This window comes from Acromyrmex echinatior, chromosome 3 (genome assembly GCF_024713525.1).
Source record: "Acromyrmex echinatior isolate Ae372 chromosome 3, ASM2471352v2, whole genome shotgun sequence".
Classification (NCBI taxonomy): Eukaryota; Metazoa; Arthropoda; class Insecta; order Hymenoptera; family Formicidae; genus Acromyrmex; species Acromyrmex echinatior.
Window position 1 is genome coordinate 18,000,073 of NC_141854.1, and position 18,478 is coordinate 18,018,550.

An 18,478-nucleotide genomic window follows, 5' to 3' on the forward strand; every position below is an offset into this window, starting at 1 on the left:
GCAGCGCGCGATCTCAACTTTATTATTAACTCATTCACACGTCAATCAAGACACATAGATTTCGCGATCAGTCGCGAGACCGAGTCGCGAGACCGCAAGAGAAGCGAATTACGTTTCCGTAAATCGGGAAAGAGAAAGAGAGAGAGAAAGGAACCATAGCTATGGTCGTCGCTCCCCGCAACTCGACCGATCGATCTCTTTGTTTCGCTTACGTGGAGGCGAGTACGTGATCGCGAATAACATGACGTTCGCGCTGCCTCGCTCTTTTCTATTGCAATTCTCTTTCTCTATTAAGTACCTCTATCCCTCGCTTCTACCTGCTTCTCTCTCTCTCTCTCTCTCTCTCTCTCACTTTCTTTGTCCCCCACTCACTTCTTTCTCTCATTGTCTCTCTCTCTTTCACTCGCTCTCTTTCTTTGTCTGCCACTCTTTCTCTATTCTTTCTCTTTTTATCTCTGACTCGCTGACTCTCTTTGTCTCTTGTTCGCTCTGTTCTTCTCTCTTTATCTCGCTTGCTCATCTATCTCTGTCAAACCTTGCCGGGCGATGCGCTCTCCGATTGCATCGTACATCCGACGACATAATCGAAGAGCTGAATTTTATTAAAAACCGGTTCGGCCGGCAAAAACCGAGGGACTAGAGGTAATAATCATCAAAATGCACCGTGAAGCTTCAGCTTCTTGTCGTTTTCCTTTTTTCTTCCGCACGATCAGTATTACGTGGTGTATAACAATTACACGGGAGCGGCCTCGGGGCGAGCGACTACATATACGGAGCGCACTAATCCGTTGAATTATCCAAGAAATTACGGGAAATAAAGGGACGTTGCCGACGCAAGCGTCTAAAAGCGAAATATAATCTTTGCCTCGTGTACACTAGCGCTATACAATCATCTTACGATCGTTTATGTCTAGAGATAAGGACAGTCTGTTGATATTCTTTTATCACCAGAAACAGTGTTTCATAAATGCTGAAATCGCACATCTTCAAGAAACTCAACGCGAAGGAAATGTTTATCGAGAGTTTAGATTCTGCGGACAATGGAAAAAATATTAGGAAAGAAAAACAAATATTAAATATTAGAGAAATAATAAAATTATGAAAGAGTTAAACGTTATCTATATTCCTTATCTTTTTTTACTACTAATATATTTATCTTGTTCCTAACGTTTCACTATACATAGAACTTTAGCTTTATAAAACATTTGAAAAACGAAGAATCATTTTTATCGTATTTCAATGTATTTTAATATCTCAATTTAATTTTAATCTTTAATATCCTCTTCTACGAACGTAGATTAATCGTAGATTAACCGTAATCCCGTAATTCAATCTATTTTTATTTTTTTCCCTCACTTGCCCGTTACTTCAAAATATTCGCACTTTTCAATCTATTTTTATCTTTTTTTTCTATGTCTAACATTACAAAGAATAAATTAAATGGACATAATTTAAGCAGAACGCTCCATATTCAGCGAGAAACGTATCTCTTTGTGTCGAATTTCAGAACAACAGCGTCGAGTTCGTGCATGTCGATGCAAGTTCGTGCCTGTTTAAAGGCTAAAAATTACGACCTTCGCGTCAGGCTTTTCAGATCCCACCGATGCGATCCTACGCACTGTCCCCAAAATTCAAAAAGGATAAAATACCGTCGGCACCCCAGTGTGTCATCCACAAAAAGGATATAATAGCCATCCACAGCGTCACGAACGGCCGTATGGCTATATACGAGATAACGTGATTAATACTCGGCCGATTAGTGACATTAATAGAAACGCGACGCGAAACGTGTTACATAATTCCGCGAGCCGGCGCGAGCGCGTACACACACACACGCACGCACGCGCTCGGAATACATGCGTCGCGTGTATGTACATATTATATATGTATATACCTATGACATACATAATCGCGACGTATAATCGCCGTTCCACGGAGATCCAGAAAAATCGATAGCATCGCGCGCGCGGACTCCGTCGTTTGTAAACGCGTGTGACCGGCGAAGTTATAAATACGCGTAACGAGCGGAGTGAAACTCACGTTTGGCCATTGGGGGCTGACTTCACGCATGGCCACGCGAGCGAGAGACGAGAGACGTTCGCTCGTGTATATGTATGTTATGTACTGACGACTCCCCTTCCGCGCCCCCTCCTGTTCCTTCACCCCCTCGGGGTCCCCCTACAGTTGGGAACGTAGGGGAGCGACCAGGGGGCCAGGCCTCGCCCCTTCGCGCCTTCTCCCCTCGGAGTGGTAACAGTTACCAGCGACTTTCAGCTATGTGTGCGGAAGCACGAATAATGCGAGACCGGCTAGTTTAGCGCTTTTAGGTGTGTGTGTACGCGCGCGCGCGCGCGCGGATGCAAAGGCGACCGGCTCGGCTTTTTCCAACACACGCGCCTCTCGACGATTCGCGTGGAATTAATTGCAAGCTGTGTGGCTCACACAATTGCACTTTTATCCACGAAAACGGCTCCACGAAATTCACGATTGTAGGGTCATCAATATTACCATATCTGAATCGCGAGAGAAAGAGAAGAGTACATTGTACTTTTCTTTTTAAAAAAGATGATATGGGGGGAGAGGGTATAATTTTTTTATGTGTTACATTAAGTGTATGTATTTAACAAAAAAATAAAATTTCTAAAATATAATTGTTATTGACAATTCTTATTAATATAATTTTATAAATGTAAAAGTTTAATTAATAATCAAAAGTTTTACGATTTTAAAAAGAGTATATGTATTCTTAAAAGAATATGGCTGATAAGTCTACTCATGACGTGTGTCGACGGTCGATTGCGCGAAGATTTACATTCTTGCTGTGATTCTTTTCGGATTTTTTCTTGCCAGGCTTTCTATTCTCGGTGAACTTTGATTTTTAATCTTTCAATGTCACGTATTATCAGTAAATATCACCTTAGGTCTACCAATATAAGATTAACTTATAATCTCGGTTCAATTATTTACTCGATCTTAATCTTTTTCTTATTCTTTTCTAAAAGAATTAGAAAAAGATAAACAGTAAATTAAACTAAGATTAAACTTAATCCATAATCTTACATTCTTATATTAGTGGAACTGAAACTAAAAGTAACATAAGGTCATGTTGCTTTCTTCACACTCAATAATTTAACTATTATATATTATAATATGCGTATGTCGTGTTATATTATTATTTATATTGTTAAATGTGAAATTATAACACACTGATGTGTCATAATTTTTTATTTTTAGTTAGTGTTTACTAGTGTCACGAGTGCAACACACTGGTTGCATTCAGCAGAAAAACTATTTTGCAAGTATTGTAAAATTTTTTAATATGATTAGTTCTTGCTTGTAGTTCCTCATTGACTCTAAGTGCATAAATCATATTGAAAAATTTTGCAACAGTTGCAAAGCTGCTTTTTCTGCTGGACGCACCACTGCATAACTTGATTGCTATAACTTTCATAAAAATGAACATATTGTAAAAAAACAAATTTTTTTTTGAGACTAGATTAAAGAAATTTTTTTCACGTTAGATTAAAGAACGTAATAATAATAAGTAAACGTCATATGTATGCTTATTAATAAAAATGTTATACAATAATAAATTAATAAATTAATAATACAATAATAAATTAATCGATTTAAAAACTTATCCGAATATAATCAACTATAATATCTGTATTTATCAATGTAGATTAATTTTAATGTTTACAGTAATTTAATTTACTCTTTGTTCTCTTCTAATTCTTAAAACTAAAAAAAAATAAAATAAATTAAACCAAAATTAAAGTTAATTTACATCAGTAAAAATGGCTATGGAAGCAAATTAGAAGCTAATATCATCGAGATCTTGCTTAACATTGTTTGTATGTAAATGTAAATTTTAAATATAACCTTCAGTTATATAAACCGCTTACTGTGGAACTTGAAATGCAATCATAAAAAAAAACTGAAGCTGAAACAATAACACAATTAACTTGATCATTGATTTAATAATGCTACTAACATCTTGAAACATTGCAAAAAAAGTTACAAGCAATGAAGTAAAGAAGTTTCGAGAACAATCACATTTTTTTAAATAAGGTAAGTATACTCGGAGTAGCATTTACACAAGTATATCTGCATAATATTTGACTCCGTAAATACTAGCGTCAGAATTACTAATTAATCTACAGAATTACTAATTAATCTAAATAGACACTTCTATTTTTACTTTAGCTTGTTTACGCTTGGCCTCGATATAAAAAAGCATGTATTAAAGATAAAAGATAAATAGATTAAAGACAAAAGATAGCTGTGAAACCATTTGAGGATTGAAACGCGAGACGGGACTGAAATTGAACAATGCTCGTCAAGAGTGAGGGATAAAGCGGGAGAGTGGAGAGGTGGAGAGAAAGAACAGAGGAAGAGGAGAAAGATCGTTTATAAAAACTGTTAAATTATGAAAGCGTTTATTTAATCCGCGATATTCCCGATGGTTTCACTGCGAAGTGTCATCGTGATAAATCGTTTGACGTGTACGGGCTTCGAGAGGCCGCGATATTGCGGAAAAGAGTGGGTCAATGAACAAGGCGATAAAAATGCAATTGGAAAATGTGATGAGAGACTGGAGAAGCGGAGAATCGCTGCGTGCTGCACCGAGAAACACTGTCCACAAATGTATGAGCTCGTAAAACCTCGCCGCGTACAGTCGTACACGCACACAGGCGTGTGTATGCGTCACGCAAGATTTTTTTCAGCGATAAAGCGGTTCGCCATGTATACATCGCTCTACACACGTTTCTACTTTTATAGATTCTTTTTACGTATCTGTGAATCTGTGCTCGCGCGCGCCGAACCCGATGAGCGAATCCGCTCTCGACGATCGGCAGAAATGAAAACAATAGAAGGAAAAGTAGAGATTCCGAGCGTACATTGTGCGATTTCGAAGATTGTACCTCGAACAGACAGTATTATATATCCCATACCGTTCTGAATAATAAATACATTCATGTAATAAATAAATACACGTCCTACATAAGTTTCAATTCCTTTTGTTCATGTATGTTCAGTATTCAATACCACAACACTGCGATACGATTGGAGATCAGTTTTTTTTATATGTACAATATTAATATACACGGTGGGTACTAAGTACTCTAAAAGATTTTAAACAAATTCTTTACACAAATTCACGACTAAATTTTACATGACCGAGAGAGCCTAATTTGGAGAATGCAAGGTGCCAAAGTTGAAAAAAAAATTTTTTTTTCAAAAATTAAAAAAAACGCACTGGAATTATTTTGATGAAGCTTTGTATTTTCAAAATATGAAGTTTCAAAATAACTCGAATGGTTTTTAAGAAATTTTTGAAAAAAAAACGAAACTTTTTTCAACTTTGACACTCTGTATCTTTGAAATTAAGCCGTTTTAGATATATAGTTATGTTAGTTTTTTTGTTTTGAATTTATATGAGAATTAAATCGCTTAAAATGTTTTAAAGTATTTAATATCCACCCTGTATATATCTTATACATATACAATTGATTATACAAGGTGGACCAACGAAAACTCTTCTCTTTTGTAACTGCTCTTTTATAAGACTAATTTGTGTGAAATATACAAAAATATCTCTACTAGATATATATAAGGTGGATATTAAATACTCTAAAACATATATATATATATATTTTTTTTTAAGTGATTTAAAATTCTCATATAAATTCAAGACGAAAAACTAACATAATTATATATCTAAAACGATTTTAAAAATACAGAGTGTCAAAGTTGAAAGAAAAGTTTCCTTATAATAATAAAGTTTCTGAAGTTATATCGACATTTGAAAACATTTTCCAAATACATACATCAGTTAATTATAAAAAACTGGGAAAGTTTTTGTTGACTCATCTTATACGTATACCTATATAAAAAATAAAATATACTTATTCATAATTATACAATTAAGTTATATGGAATTATATTTAGATACATAAAATGTAAAATTAAATAATATATTTCATTATTATATATTGTATACTTTATATTTATAAAAATATTTTATATACATAATCGTATGTTTTATTGTATATAAAATATAAAACTGTATATATTTTATATAAAATCTATTGCAAAAAGAAAAATACGTAATATTACTTGTGTGTGCATGATTTCATTAAACATTTGAGAATATCATCGATTTGTATGAATAGCGAACATCACGTACAGAATGACGTAAATTTTCATGAGATTGCTTTGATAAAAATAAAATTTGCTTCATAATAACTAATTCCTGTCGGAAAGTAACTCTTGGCAAAAATTTACGTCATCCTGTGATTTGATTATATTATCGGCATGTGTGATCCGGAATAAAAGAATTAAAAAAATACATTCTTAATTGCTCGCGCGCGACGTTGCCTTCATATTAATAATAACATTAATGATAATTTGACTACGTTCTGGAATAGTAGAAGCCAATTAGTACACGATTAAAGATAACGCATTGGCTTTCCTTTGATTGATATAAAATTAAAAGAATAAACATAACGATATCGATTTGAATATAGCAGCTAGATAATACTAATCAGTTGACTAATCGTTGACTAATCAGTTGACAGAATCGTATACTTATTTTTCATTAAATTTATCTCAATCTTGACTGATCTTGTATGTATAGTCTTAATGATAAAGAGGAAGCATGTGGCTTGGCCGAGGGAAAACAATTGTTTTATCACTCTCTCTCTGCATCGAACACTTAAAAACTGACGTACATAACGTAATATACTGACGTATATAATGCAACGAACAGAATCTCGAGGAACTTTTGTTAGCAACAGCTTTATTCTCTAAAAAATATACGTAAAAAATATATGCGTGTTAAATAAAAATTAAAGCTATTAATCTACATTGATAGAAACATAAGGACTATTATTCTACCAATGTAAGATTAACTTCAATCTCGGTATATTTTTTTCATTATATATTATCATTTATTTTTTTCTAATTCTTCCTAGTCAGAAATGATTGGTCGATCAATGTTAATTGATACTGATTCAATGTCGATCAACCAATCATTTCTAACACTGGGTGAGAAAAGAATAAAGAATAAATTGAATCGAGATTAAAGTTAATCTTACATTGATAATTGAGCCTAAATTGCAATCAAGAGTTCTCATTAATTATTAATTTAACAAACGTCATATTATTCATGCTGATTAATATGAGAATTGCAACGCGCATCGCAACGATGAACATGTATAATATTGTATATCTTCATTTTATTATTATAAAAAAGTCTACATATCGCTGAAGCTAGAAAAAAAGGGAGAAATAAAGAAAAACGAGTGAAAAAAAGAAGATAGAAGAGAAAGTGGCGAAAAGAAGAGGAAGGGGTTATGACAAAGAGAGAGAGGGAGATAGGAAGAGGATGAGAGAGAGGGAAAAAAAAACATTTTCTTTCTTTAGTTATTTTCATAGATGTTTTTTACACTTTGGAATTTAAAATGAAGTAGATAATACATGTTTGATATTCGGCTAAAGCAGGCTAAAGTAAGAAAAAAGATTCTAATAGTAGCGGTCTATAGTGCAGGAAAAAAAACATCGGTCCGAGCGTCCCGAGAAGATCAGCGTAGTGCCATCTAGTATCGTCGCGTTTAATGTATACAAAAAACATAACGCGACGATGGATGCGGCTGCGAGCTGCAGGCTGCGGGCCGTCACCGCTCCGCGTCGCTGGCGTCGCTGCGTGCGTCAACGCGCTCCCCCGCACTTGGTCGCACCGCACGTCAACGTTGCGCGATCGCGAGTCGTCGCCGTCAGTTTCCGTGCCTCTTGTGCATGATTATTTCGCACGTCGGTTCATATTGACGCAAGGTAAACCATTGGAAACGAGGGAGAATTCGAGAAGCCACGATCGCATTTCTCGCGAGTGCACGTTCGACCCTTGCGCTAACTTTGCGTCGTTCGACAATGGACTCGCGACTGTGTGTGCAAGCATATGTGTGTGCGTGCGTGAATGCGTGAATGCGTGAGATCGCATCATCTTCCGTCCCGTACCTTCGCGTTACCTTATCCGGTAACCAGGTGATACGCGCGATCCTCGCTAAGGAATTCGCGCTCATGCGCGTACATGTGCATGATGCTTAATTGCGTGTTTATGTATGTATGCATGTATGTATGTGCGTCAAACGCGATCTAGTTAATGGGTCATATAAATAATGCAGATTGTATGCCCTTTGTTTTTTGAAGGAGAGATTCAAAATAGAATAAGACATCTATTAAAAAAAAAAACGTATGAAAACGATCGCTTGTTGTCAAGCCAAAAACGTTGAAGTGTCTTGTTGTGCTCGAAGTACCCTATATGTCAAATAATTGTGTAGAATAACATTTGATGTATTATATTTTTAAGAGAATTTTGGAGACTTTTGTTTACTAATAATTTTTTTATATCTGAATTATATGACGTAAAAAGTCCACATTTGCTTGTTCTGACTTGCAATATAATTTAATTTATACAATATGTTTATGTATATTTCAAACTTATTTTATATTTTGTGCTATAGTTTCTAACATCTTACATTTTGGATAATCATACATACAAAAGTAATAAGTATCATAATAAGATAAAATAGCTGTTACTTTTAAAAATAAATTAAAACATTATTATATAAATAATGTATACTTGTTTGTTGAGAAAATACCTTAAAAAAATAACTCATATTTGAAAATTATTTTTTGAAAGTTAAGCAATTGATGATAGCTATTTTTCATCATATATTTGTAAGTAATAGTTGCACTTGAAAAATCTGTTATTTAATTGTTTTAGGCAAATTTTTGTTAGGAAATGGCAACAGAAGGCAATAGCAATGATCCTGAATTGCGTTTATTACGATATCTGTATGTTGGAAAAGATTACCCCAATTACCAGCCTGGATATTGGTTTGCCCATCATTACTTTATAGTCAGGAATGTTCTAGCCATAGAAGAACTTGCTGAAGATAAGGAGAAACAATTGGTACCCATCGAATTAATCACAAAGGTAAAAGGCATAAATTGCAAAGGCATAAAAAGTATTTACAATAATAGCCTATCCTTAAATTATAACTGTTTGTAGGCATTTAAGAGCAATTTAGTTACACATCCAGAGGCTTTGGTATTTGCCCTCGCTGTTTGCTGCAGACAAAATAAAAGCGAGACACTACGTCACGCAGCATACGAAAGTGTACAAACGATTTGTGCATCTACTCCAAATTTTATTCTGTTTGTTAAATTTGTTTCCAAACTGTGCAGAGAAAAAGAATTGAATTATATTACACAAGGCTGGGGCCATGGCTTAAGAAAAGCTATTAACAATTGGTACTTATCTAAGAAACCATTAGATTTTATAGAATGTGTCACAAAATATAAAAGTAGATATGGTTGGAAACACAAAGATATTGTCAAGATGGCTCATCCTCTAGGCAATTCTCCAGGTAAATTTACAAAATTATGATTCATGAGGAAAGCACAAATCCATTACTAGTTTTAGCTTTATTAATCATTTTTTTCTTTTTTATATAAGTCTGATTTTATTTTATTTATATTCTCTTACAAATAATGTTGATCATTGTAATTATATTCGACAATAATACTGATGGCTGGAAATTGTCTTAAATTTAAATAGCTATATTTATATAACTTGGAAAAAATTTAATAGATACAGTAACTCACATTGTGAAGTTGTGTCGGAATTTATTTTTATACTATTATCCAATGTTACTTAGATAATTAATTATTTAATAGAAAGTAAGATTATACTGAAATATGTGATACACGGCTTGGAAAAGATCAAAAAGGATATGGCAGCTGATCAGATAGAGGAGATATCTCCTAATATCAATGAACTACTGAAATATATGGAAGAGATTGAAGATTTCAAACATTGCGAAGATGAAGTTCGAGCTGCTTCTATGCTGGAAACATTTGGTTTTTCATTAGATCATGTACCTGGTCATTTGTTAAAATCCAAGGAGGTAAGTGCAAACATAGTCTTTTTTTGTTATGCAATTAATTTATTAGATTTTGTAAATTATGCAAAAACTGCTAAGTCTAAGATTACAAAAAATGCAATTTTTAACCAATTTTTAGAACTGTCATAAAGTTATATATATTATTTTAACAGCAATTATTAAGTTTATTATTAAATTAAATTATTAAAGGATATATAGTGCTAAACTTCTAATACTGCGAAGAAACAAATTCTGTTTAATTATCAAGTTTTAAATAATTATATTTAATAAAATTATACGGTTATAAAAAGAGATTTCACCAGATTATTTTTATACAACATAAACGATCAAAGAAAATTTTATTTACAACTCGCGTTAAAAAATGCATTTTTCAAGAATGAATTTTTAATTTAACAAAAATTTTATTATTTTGTACGTAGGTTTGGAATTCATTGCTAATATCAATGGACATTGTTGTGCTTCTAAACAACCTGCAAAGGATTCACAATCTCGGGTTTCTTGTTATTGATGAACCAGCAGTCGAGAAAGTAACTGAACGACTTACGAATTCACAATACGTCGAAAAGAGTGCAATTCATCCGGCATTAATTTTTATTACTCTCAAAAATTATCAGTGTTCCGGAAAGTAAGTACGCAACAATTTTCAACAGTGCTCTATGTGATTTAAATAACTTGAAACTGTCATTGATAAATATGCATTTTTAAGATGTCTGACTTATGAAAAACGAAAAGTTCGAGAATTAGCAAAGAAATCTATGCTACCAGGATTTGATCCAAATATCAAAATAATGGATGCTCTAAACGAGGCATTCCATCTGTCATTTAAAGTAAGTTAATTTGATTTATATTGTTTCACAAATTATGTAGTCTAATAATTATTAATTTAATTGATGTGAGTTATCTCTTATAATTATTAATATAATAATAAATATTGGAGATTAATTATAAGTGTATTATCAATATATAGGTGAAATGATAAGTAGCTTATAAACTAAATGTCAAAATTATCTCTTTTAAAAAATATAATTATTAGTTTTTATTATTATAGTTTTTTATGATTAAAGCGAATTTACATATATGTGATTTGACAACTTTTTAAACATTTTATGGTAATATAAAAATCAATGAAATTAATGAGAGAATGCATATATATTATATTATTTTAAATAAATATTATGTATCCTATTTATCTTATTGCGATTGTAATAATATAACAATAATAATTATCACAATATATAATAATTTTTTAATATAATAATTTTTATATTATAGTATTTTTATAATAATTATAGAATATACAACCTACAAATTTGCGCTACTTAGTGACAATCAGCACAAATAAATCAATGGAAGTAAGCACCTGGCAAAATGGTAATATGACCGGCATCGAGACGGCTGCTTTGATCGCGTTGATACTTTTACGTTCCGAAGAGAACGTTACCATAGCGACGTTTAAGAACGTCGGAATTTATATATTGAATGTCTACAAAACTGATTCTTTCGAAGATATTTTGAAAACCTTAAAAACAGCGCCTCTCGGAAGTTCCAATCAGAGTAAACCAATTTTGTGGGCCAAAAAACAATCTAAACAGTATGATGTCTTCATTAACATTATAGATCAAATATTGCAAAAACATGATGAATCCCAGGAAAATCTAATATCGTACAAAGAGCATCTAAATCTTCCTGATACAAAGTAAGTGGGTTTTTTTATTTATTGAATTTGAATTTCTTAAATTAAAAAGACGAATTTCTTGGATTATCTAAAATTTTTTTTTTAGTATTTTACGCAATTTAATTTACTATAAGATTTTTATAATGCTTTTATTTTAATATATTCATAAGTATAAAATAAAAAAATTGATGTTTAATATCATACAAATTACAAATATTCAAATTGCAAAATATGTCTTGCAATAATAATGTAAGTATAATATGCTATTATATAATATAATTGAATATAAATTTATGATTTTTCTACAGATTGATCACTTGCGCCTTATGCTCTCCTTCACCATATCGTAAAGAACACTATGACCGACATGTCTTGACGATCAACGGTTTTGATGCTACCGTACCTAATGTCATTGAGGCGTTCGCAAAGGGTTTATTTTAGATGTAAGAAAGCACGATTTAAATTTCTATTAATAAATAACGTTGATTTAAAAACGATCACACATTAATTGCTTAAGTGCCGGACAAAGTCATTCTAACACTTTTGTATTATATTTTTGCAGGAGATTCTTTAAAACCATGTTTCTTCAAAAAGTCACAAATGATTAACCAAGAAGAAAATTTTATCCTAAAGCATTGTTTCGATATGAAAATGAAGGAGAAAGAAGCATATGGCAATTTTGGAAGTCAGTGATGAGAATTTATCTGGTTAGAACAGATTTTTCTTCAAAACTGAGTTTGATTAATGAGCATACTAATGCAGAACGTGAGCGATAATGGAGAAAAGTTACAGAAAGAGCTTTCAGAAATTACTTAAAATAGTGCCGAATTTTGGAATTCAAACTGTCTTGCCTTTTTCGTCAGTTCCAAACGTCGGCTTGTTTGCATATCCATGACTGAATCAAATTATATTTAATTTTGCTATCTGTTAATTTTTTTGAGATATATCCAATAGAGTATACTTTTTAAAACATACTATGAACAGGGACAGTATACTTTTTAAAACATACTGCAAATAGAGAGATAAACGATGAAGGTGATTGAGAAAAGTGATCGTGCACTATAATTGGCATGTAGATGATAATATTAATATTTACTACATGTTCTTAGTGTTAGGAAAGAGCTGTGTAGCATTTTCCCTTTTTGTTGATAAAATGATTAGGTATTTTTTTACTCCTATTCGGATTTATGACGATACAATTCAAATAACTCGGCAATTTTATTTTTAGCAAACACAGTATCGTATCGATCCGATTATATAAGCAATATATAGATTAGTTATGGACTATTTTTATTAAACTGTTGCACATGAAATCTCAGTTTTATGTTAATTATTTTTTGAGATATGCATTTAATTATAGTCCCTTTTCTCTCTCTCTCTACATTTGTATTTTAATATTGTATATAAATTTATACGTCTAAATCAAGTTGAAAAAAATCATATATTATATATAAAGCGTGATTTATTTAACAATTAAAGCTGTCGGATGTTTTACTATTTAAATCTTAGTTTTAAAAGAGATTTTCTTTTATTTGATATATAATTATCGTAATACATTATAATGTCGTTCTTATAAATTAATAGTCTCAAACTCACGCTATACGCACGCATGCATGCACTTCTCCCCTTCCACACACGCGCGCGCGCGCGCACACACTCACATATATACACATACGTACACACACAGTTATCTTTATCTCCTTATCTTCCGAAAACTCCTGTAATTGCCTTTACCTAAAAACTCAGTGCGGTCTGCAAAAAGTAATTAAGATTCTGCCATAAACATTTATTAAAATTAATTTCTCTATCTCTTAGTTTTATAAAGACACAGAGAATTGCTTAAATAACTTAAATCTTACTTAATTTTTAATGTTTATAGGAACGACTTGCAATCGTTATTTGGTTTTTAAAATAAATTTGCAATTGTAAAACTTTGAAAACTCGAAGTTTCATATGCAACCGTAACAATCTTATTTTGAAAACTAGGGAAAAGGAGTACAATTCAATAGTCCTATGTTTCAGTAGCGCATTACGCAGCGAAAAAGTTTAGGATAAGACTGCATAGCGGATAAAACGCGTATCTCAAATAACATACGGTGCATTTTTTGACTAATGGTAAAAAAATCTTACTCTAATATTATTAATTGCTTGCTTGTTTCTGGTTGGCGGTGATGCTTCTTCGTAATAATACGTATAAATAACGTGACCTTATTAAAAAAAAAAGTGACACGCTTCTGGGACCGGTGCGCTTCTGGACGGTTAAATAAAATAATCTAAAATAAGTAAAAAAAAGACAAAAAAAGAAAGAAGAAAGCGGAAGTCGTAGAAGACGGTGAACATAGGAACGTTGAAAATTTTCCCACTGTGATATGCATTTAGCCCCAAAGAGTTATAGACTTACATTAGTATAATTTTACTGTTACTATCTCATATTTGCCATATCCAAAGTGAACGTGAGACAAATACTAAATACACTACTGAATAATACTGTGATACGAGATACATTGTTGTTGTTCAAACTAGGGAAATGATATTTAAGTGACGCGGCCAGAAGCGCACCGTGTTTGATATTTGTTGAGTCTCTGCGCAAATTAGCGCGTAAATTTTTTGTTGAAAATTTTGTATCATATCTCGCGAGAGAGAAAAAAAATGGGCTTTCGATCTGAGGATTATTGTTATCGGGTTTTTCCCTCGTTTCTCGCATGAGACCACGGAAGCACGTACCTCTTTCATACACATTGCTAAAAAGTACAGCGTGGATGAACTCTCAGGTCTTCGAAACAAATTTGAACTAAGTGCTTAACTATTCACCTGTTCTTTGCAGCTGTCCCTGATAATCTACGGATCGAAAGCTGCTAACGTAAATTCTATTTCAATAGACAGTGTTCCGAAAAGGGTATATAAGTAGACTATTCTTTAAGCAATCTGCATTTTGCTCCTGATGAAAATAAAACTAATTAATACTACAAATTGAAGTCAAATTTTTGACGAGTTAGGCATGAAAAAAATTCAATTTTATCATTAGTTGTCAAGAGAAATTTATTTAATAAATCAAGAGAATTATAGTTCTTGATAGATTTTAAAAAGCAAAAGAAATCAGTTCTATATTTATCAAAAGGCATGTGTATTTTAAAATTATATATAGCAATTAAAAAGTACATACTAATTTTCCAGATAGAGATTTTAAGCAAAATTGCGTTTGCAACTCGGCAAAAGAAACCGTAATATTACGCATAAGTTTATTTTTAAGAATATTTTAAAAGAAGGTTCACATGAACGTTTGTTATTAATCTCGGTTGCGCAGCGTTCCCCAGAGATTTTTGTATAAATTATAATTTATCGGGAGTGAAGTCAGTATCTTTTACGCTGAACTATATTCCTATTCGAACTTCGTATTTTGGCGAGCATTCGCGCGCTTAGAGAAATTATTTATACACTTACTGCACACACCTTGTGTCTAAATTGTTCAGTGTTAGGAGAGAAAAAAAAATCTAGCGCATTTTTTTACGGAAAAAACTTCTTGCGTGAAGGCAAAACTTCTTTCAGAAACGAAATGTCTAGTTACTAAACAAGAGTTTAAGAGTATATACGCTACGAACATATATAGAGTAGCTCAATGTATTCATTGGCATTAGCAAGTAGGCATTACAAGTATTTGTATATGTACGGGAGCGTATTGCGATCGGAGAGGATTCCCCGCACTTCGTCTAAGCTCTTTTTTACAGACGCGTTTACAAGAGTCGACCAATTTAATTCTAAAATCTCTCAATCTCTCTGATAGCAATCTTATCATAGTACAAGCTAATACAAGCTCCGACCTCCAATTTAATCGCATAGCGTTACGCGAAAATTATATTAGTTATAATATATTAAATTTAGCTGTAATATCGAATAATCGAGAGTCGCGAGATTCGAGAAGTAAATTTAAAATCGGAATCCTTTCCGCTTGCGGTACATGCAGATATATGTATTCATTAATACTACTATTATAAGAATATATACGTCCGAAATATGATATAGACTGGCATACTGGAGGAAGAAAACGGAAAAGAAAAGCAAAAAAAAAAAGAGGAGAGAAGGAGAACAGTACAGCCAGAATCTGAAGAGAATCACTTCTCCACGCTGTTATTTCACAGTCCATTGATTTCAGGATGTGCTGTATAGTTGAACAAGAAGAAAGAAACAATATGTTGAATGTGTTCATGCTAGAAGAAAAAAAAAGAAGAAAATATTTACCACGTAAGAGGAGAAAGAGAGAAGAAAATAGGAAATTCCGCATTATGTAGTTATTAAAAATGGGAAACAAAGGGATGTAACGGGAGATCGAGAGACACTCGTCGGGTCCACCGTGGCACCAAGTGCTACGTCACGGTCGCGCTACATTCTTGCACTTCGCGATATTGAAAGAGGGACAAATTTTTGGCTTCCTTGCCGAAGACGATTCTCCGAGGTTCCGGACTGATCATTGATTTCGACCAGGAAGCACGAACGATATTTATCCGATACTTATAGTATTTTACGCGCCGCTGGACACGCATTATCAACCGTCTCTCGGAATAAATGTCGGTTGACCGCAAATCTGTATAGGACTAAGGACTGGAGGTACCACTCCGTTTATATTAGCGGCATTTCAGTGTGTTAAGTTATTAAAAAAAAAAAAAAAAAATCGCTAGCGCGATTATTGTTCGATTTGATTCCACACGTACTTCCAATTGTCGGAAGTTACATCTTGCCTCAATTGTCCGCAGATTTTTTTCCAAGAAAAAATAATCCGGTATGCGCGGACGTGATTAATCAGCCGAAGGACTTCCATTATTTTTTTTAACGTTCTTTCAACGTTCTTTTTCGCATTTCTTCTCAGTCATATGCAGACTTACGCTTGACTAAGGTATACATAAGTACGAAATAGCGTCATGTTCCTTAGGATTACACGAGACAAAACTTATAATTCCATAATTAGTACATTGTCGCTTCAACGATCTAGACAAAAAAATGCTCAATGCCCGTTGTTCGAAGTTTTCGATGCAAATGCCAAAAATATATATAAAAAAAAAAGAGAAAAGAGCGTAATCGAAGAACGGAACGATATTCAATTCTACATGTACAAACCGCAATGAAATACCTCGTTACTTATTCTCAGTGTAAAATAGCAAAAGCGAATTGTACTAACTCTGCGAGTTACGTAAAAAAAAAAAGAAAGAAGAAAGAAATTGTCCTTCTGGTTCGTGATTCACGCACTGAATGCCTATCTTTTGGCCTTATCTTTTTACATACGAAAATCCTGTAAAAGCGAAAGAATCGATTCACAGACAAACAATACCGTTCACTCACTGCTACCTGTTCGATGGTTTTTTACGTTTCGTGGATATCTGAGATTTTGAGATTTTTAAGAGATTCCCCGTTCAGTTCTCAGTACGCACACTGTGATCTCGTCAAAACCCTATGCCTTTATCGCAAACGTTAGTCAAAATTTGTGTCATTGCGGCCAGTACGCGTATCTCCTCGCGCTGTGAAAGAGATCAGTGTGTGATGAGAGATAAATCTTTGGAAAATCTCAAAGTCTTTTCTTCAGATTTTCACACAGTAATCGCAGCGCCCGAAATTGTATCTTGCTGCGAATTGATTTCAGCGTTTTTTTTTCCTTTAAGGATAGTATTATTACATATAGATTACATTCGTAAAACGATATATTACTCACAATCAGTAATTTATGGTACATCGGAATCTGCGGAAACAAAAAAAAAAGAATTGTCGCGTACACTAGCTGCGTGAGAAAAGTTTCGAAACAGACCGTGAGTCGAAACTTTAAAAAAAATTACTTGTTTGTTATTTTCGATTTCTATCGTAAATTACGAGATTTCGATTTTAAATTTTATCAAAATTAATCTATGACCGTTGAAATTCTTCGTAATATCTCTTACATATTTTCGGAACAAAAGCGAAAACATATAATGGCTAAATGATCATTTTCGTTTATGATGATTGTCGTTATGATTATTTTCAATTATTTATCAAATATATTTATTGAATACATAATAATTTAAAATTATTTATAAATAATTATATAAAATTATATATATATATATATATATATATATATATATATATATATTGTTAAAAATTAAGAATGTTTACTTTTGTCTTTGCATCGTGAAAAATATTTGATAATTATGTATTTTCATGTAATATTATTCCATTAGGTCCTTAAGGTGTTATTACAATATTCAGTAAAGAGATAAAGCACGCAATAATTCTTTCAAAGTTTTATTTCATCATAATTCGAAATCACGAAACTTTTCCAACGCAGCCAACAAATTTCCTGTCACATATATACGCGTGAAAAACATCTGTCGCGCGTGATTTCGATATTATTTTTATACCTAAGTAAATTTGTGAAACATTGTGTGTAAGCCCAGCGATTAAATTGCTCTGAACAAATTAACGTCGGAGTTTCACGAAGGAGCGAATTATGTTATTGTCATTATGTCTGTTAACGGTTGTATTTCGGTACACAATATAGGCGCATTAAGATATAGGGAATTGATTATGTCTACAAATTCCGTGCTGTTTTTGTTACGGTATGAACTGGATCCTTAAATAAATTTTCTCAAAACAATCTCCCATTGTATTTACTTTAAATTAGAAAATGATTAGCGAGTTACAAGCTTCGATTGCAAGTGGAATCTTATAATTTCACTTTTACAATTTAAATACTTTTCTTTTCATTTAAGACTAGAACATCTTGCATTAACGCTTTATAAAAAAAATATAAGACATTTCTAAACATCACTACGTGGTCAAACGATATTTAAGGAATGTTTTAACACATTAT

At 32.7% G+C, this 18,478-nt stretch overlaps 1 protein-coding gene and 1 long non-coding RNA gene across 3 annotated transcripts; one reads left to right on the top strand and one right to left on the bottom strand.

The window, feature by feature from the left end:
• Positions 1–1,336: 1,336 nt before the first annotated feature.
• LOC147910294 (uncharacterized) lies at positions 1,337–3,749 on the bottom strand. Of its 2 annotated transcripts, none has more exons than XR_015544416.1 (2): positions 1,906–3,749; positions 1,337–1,721 (listed from the first exon to the last, which is right to left on the bottom strand). It is a non-coding gene; the product is annotated as an uncharacterized LOC147910294 (long non-coding RNA). The 2 variants fall into 2 exon arrangements; XR_015544415.1 differs by having other exon boundaries at positions 1,895–3,749.
• A 3,920-nt stretch (positions 3,750–7,669) lies between these two features.
• On the top strand, positions 7,670–18,262 carry LOC105149732 (RNA-binding protein RO60). Its single transcript, XM_087404941.1, has 9 exons — positions 7,670–7,836; positions 8,789–9,001; positions 9,077–9,434; positions 9,745–9,974; positions 10,391–10,596; positions 10,678–10,798; positions 11,264–11,667; positions 11,955–12,089; positions 12,209–18,262. Exons 2-8 carry the CDS (start codon positions 8,807–8,809, stop codon positions 12,085–12,087), a joined length of 1,647 nt encoding a protein of 548 aa, XP_087261067.1. The 5' UTR covers positions 7,670–7,836; positions 8,789–8,806; the 3' UTR covers positions 12,088–12,089; positions 12,209–18,262.
• Positions 18,263–18,478: the final 216 nt, after the last annotated feature.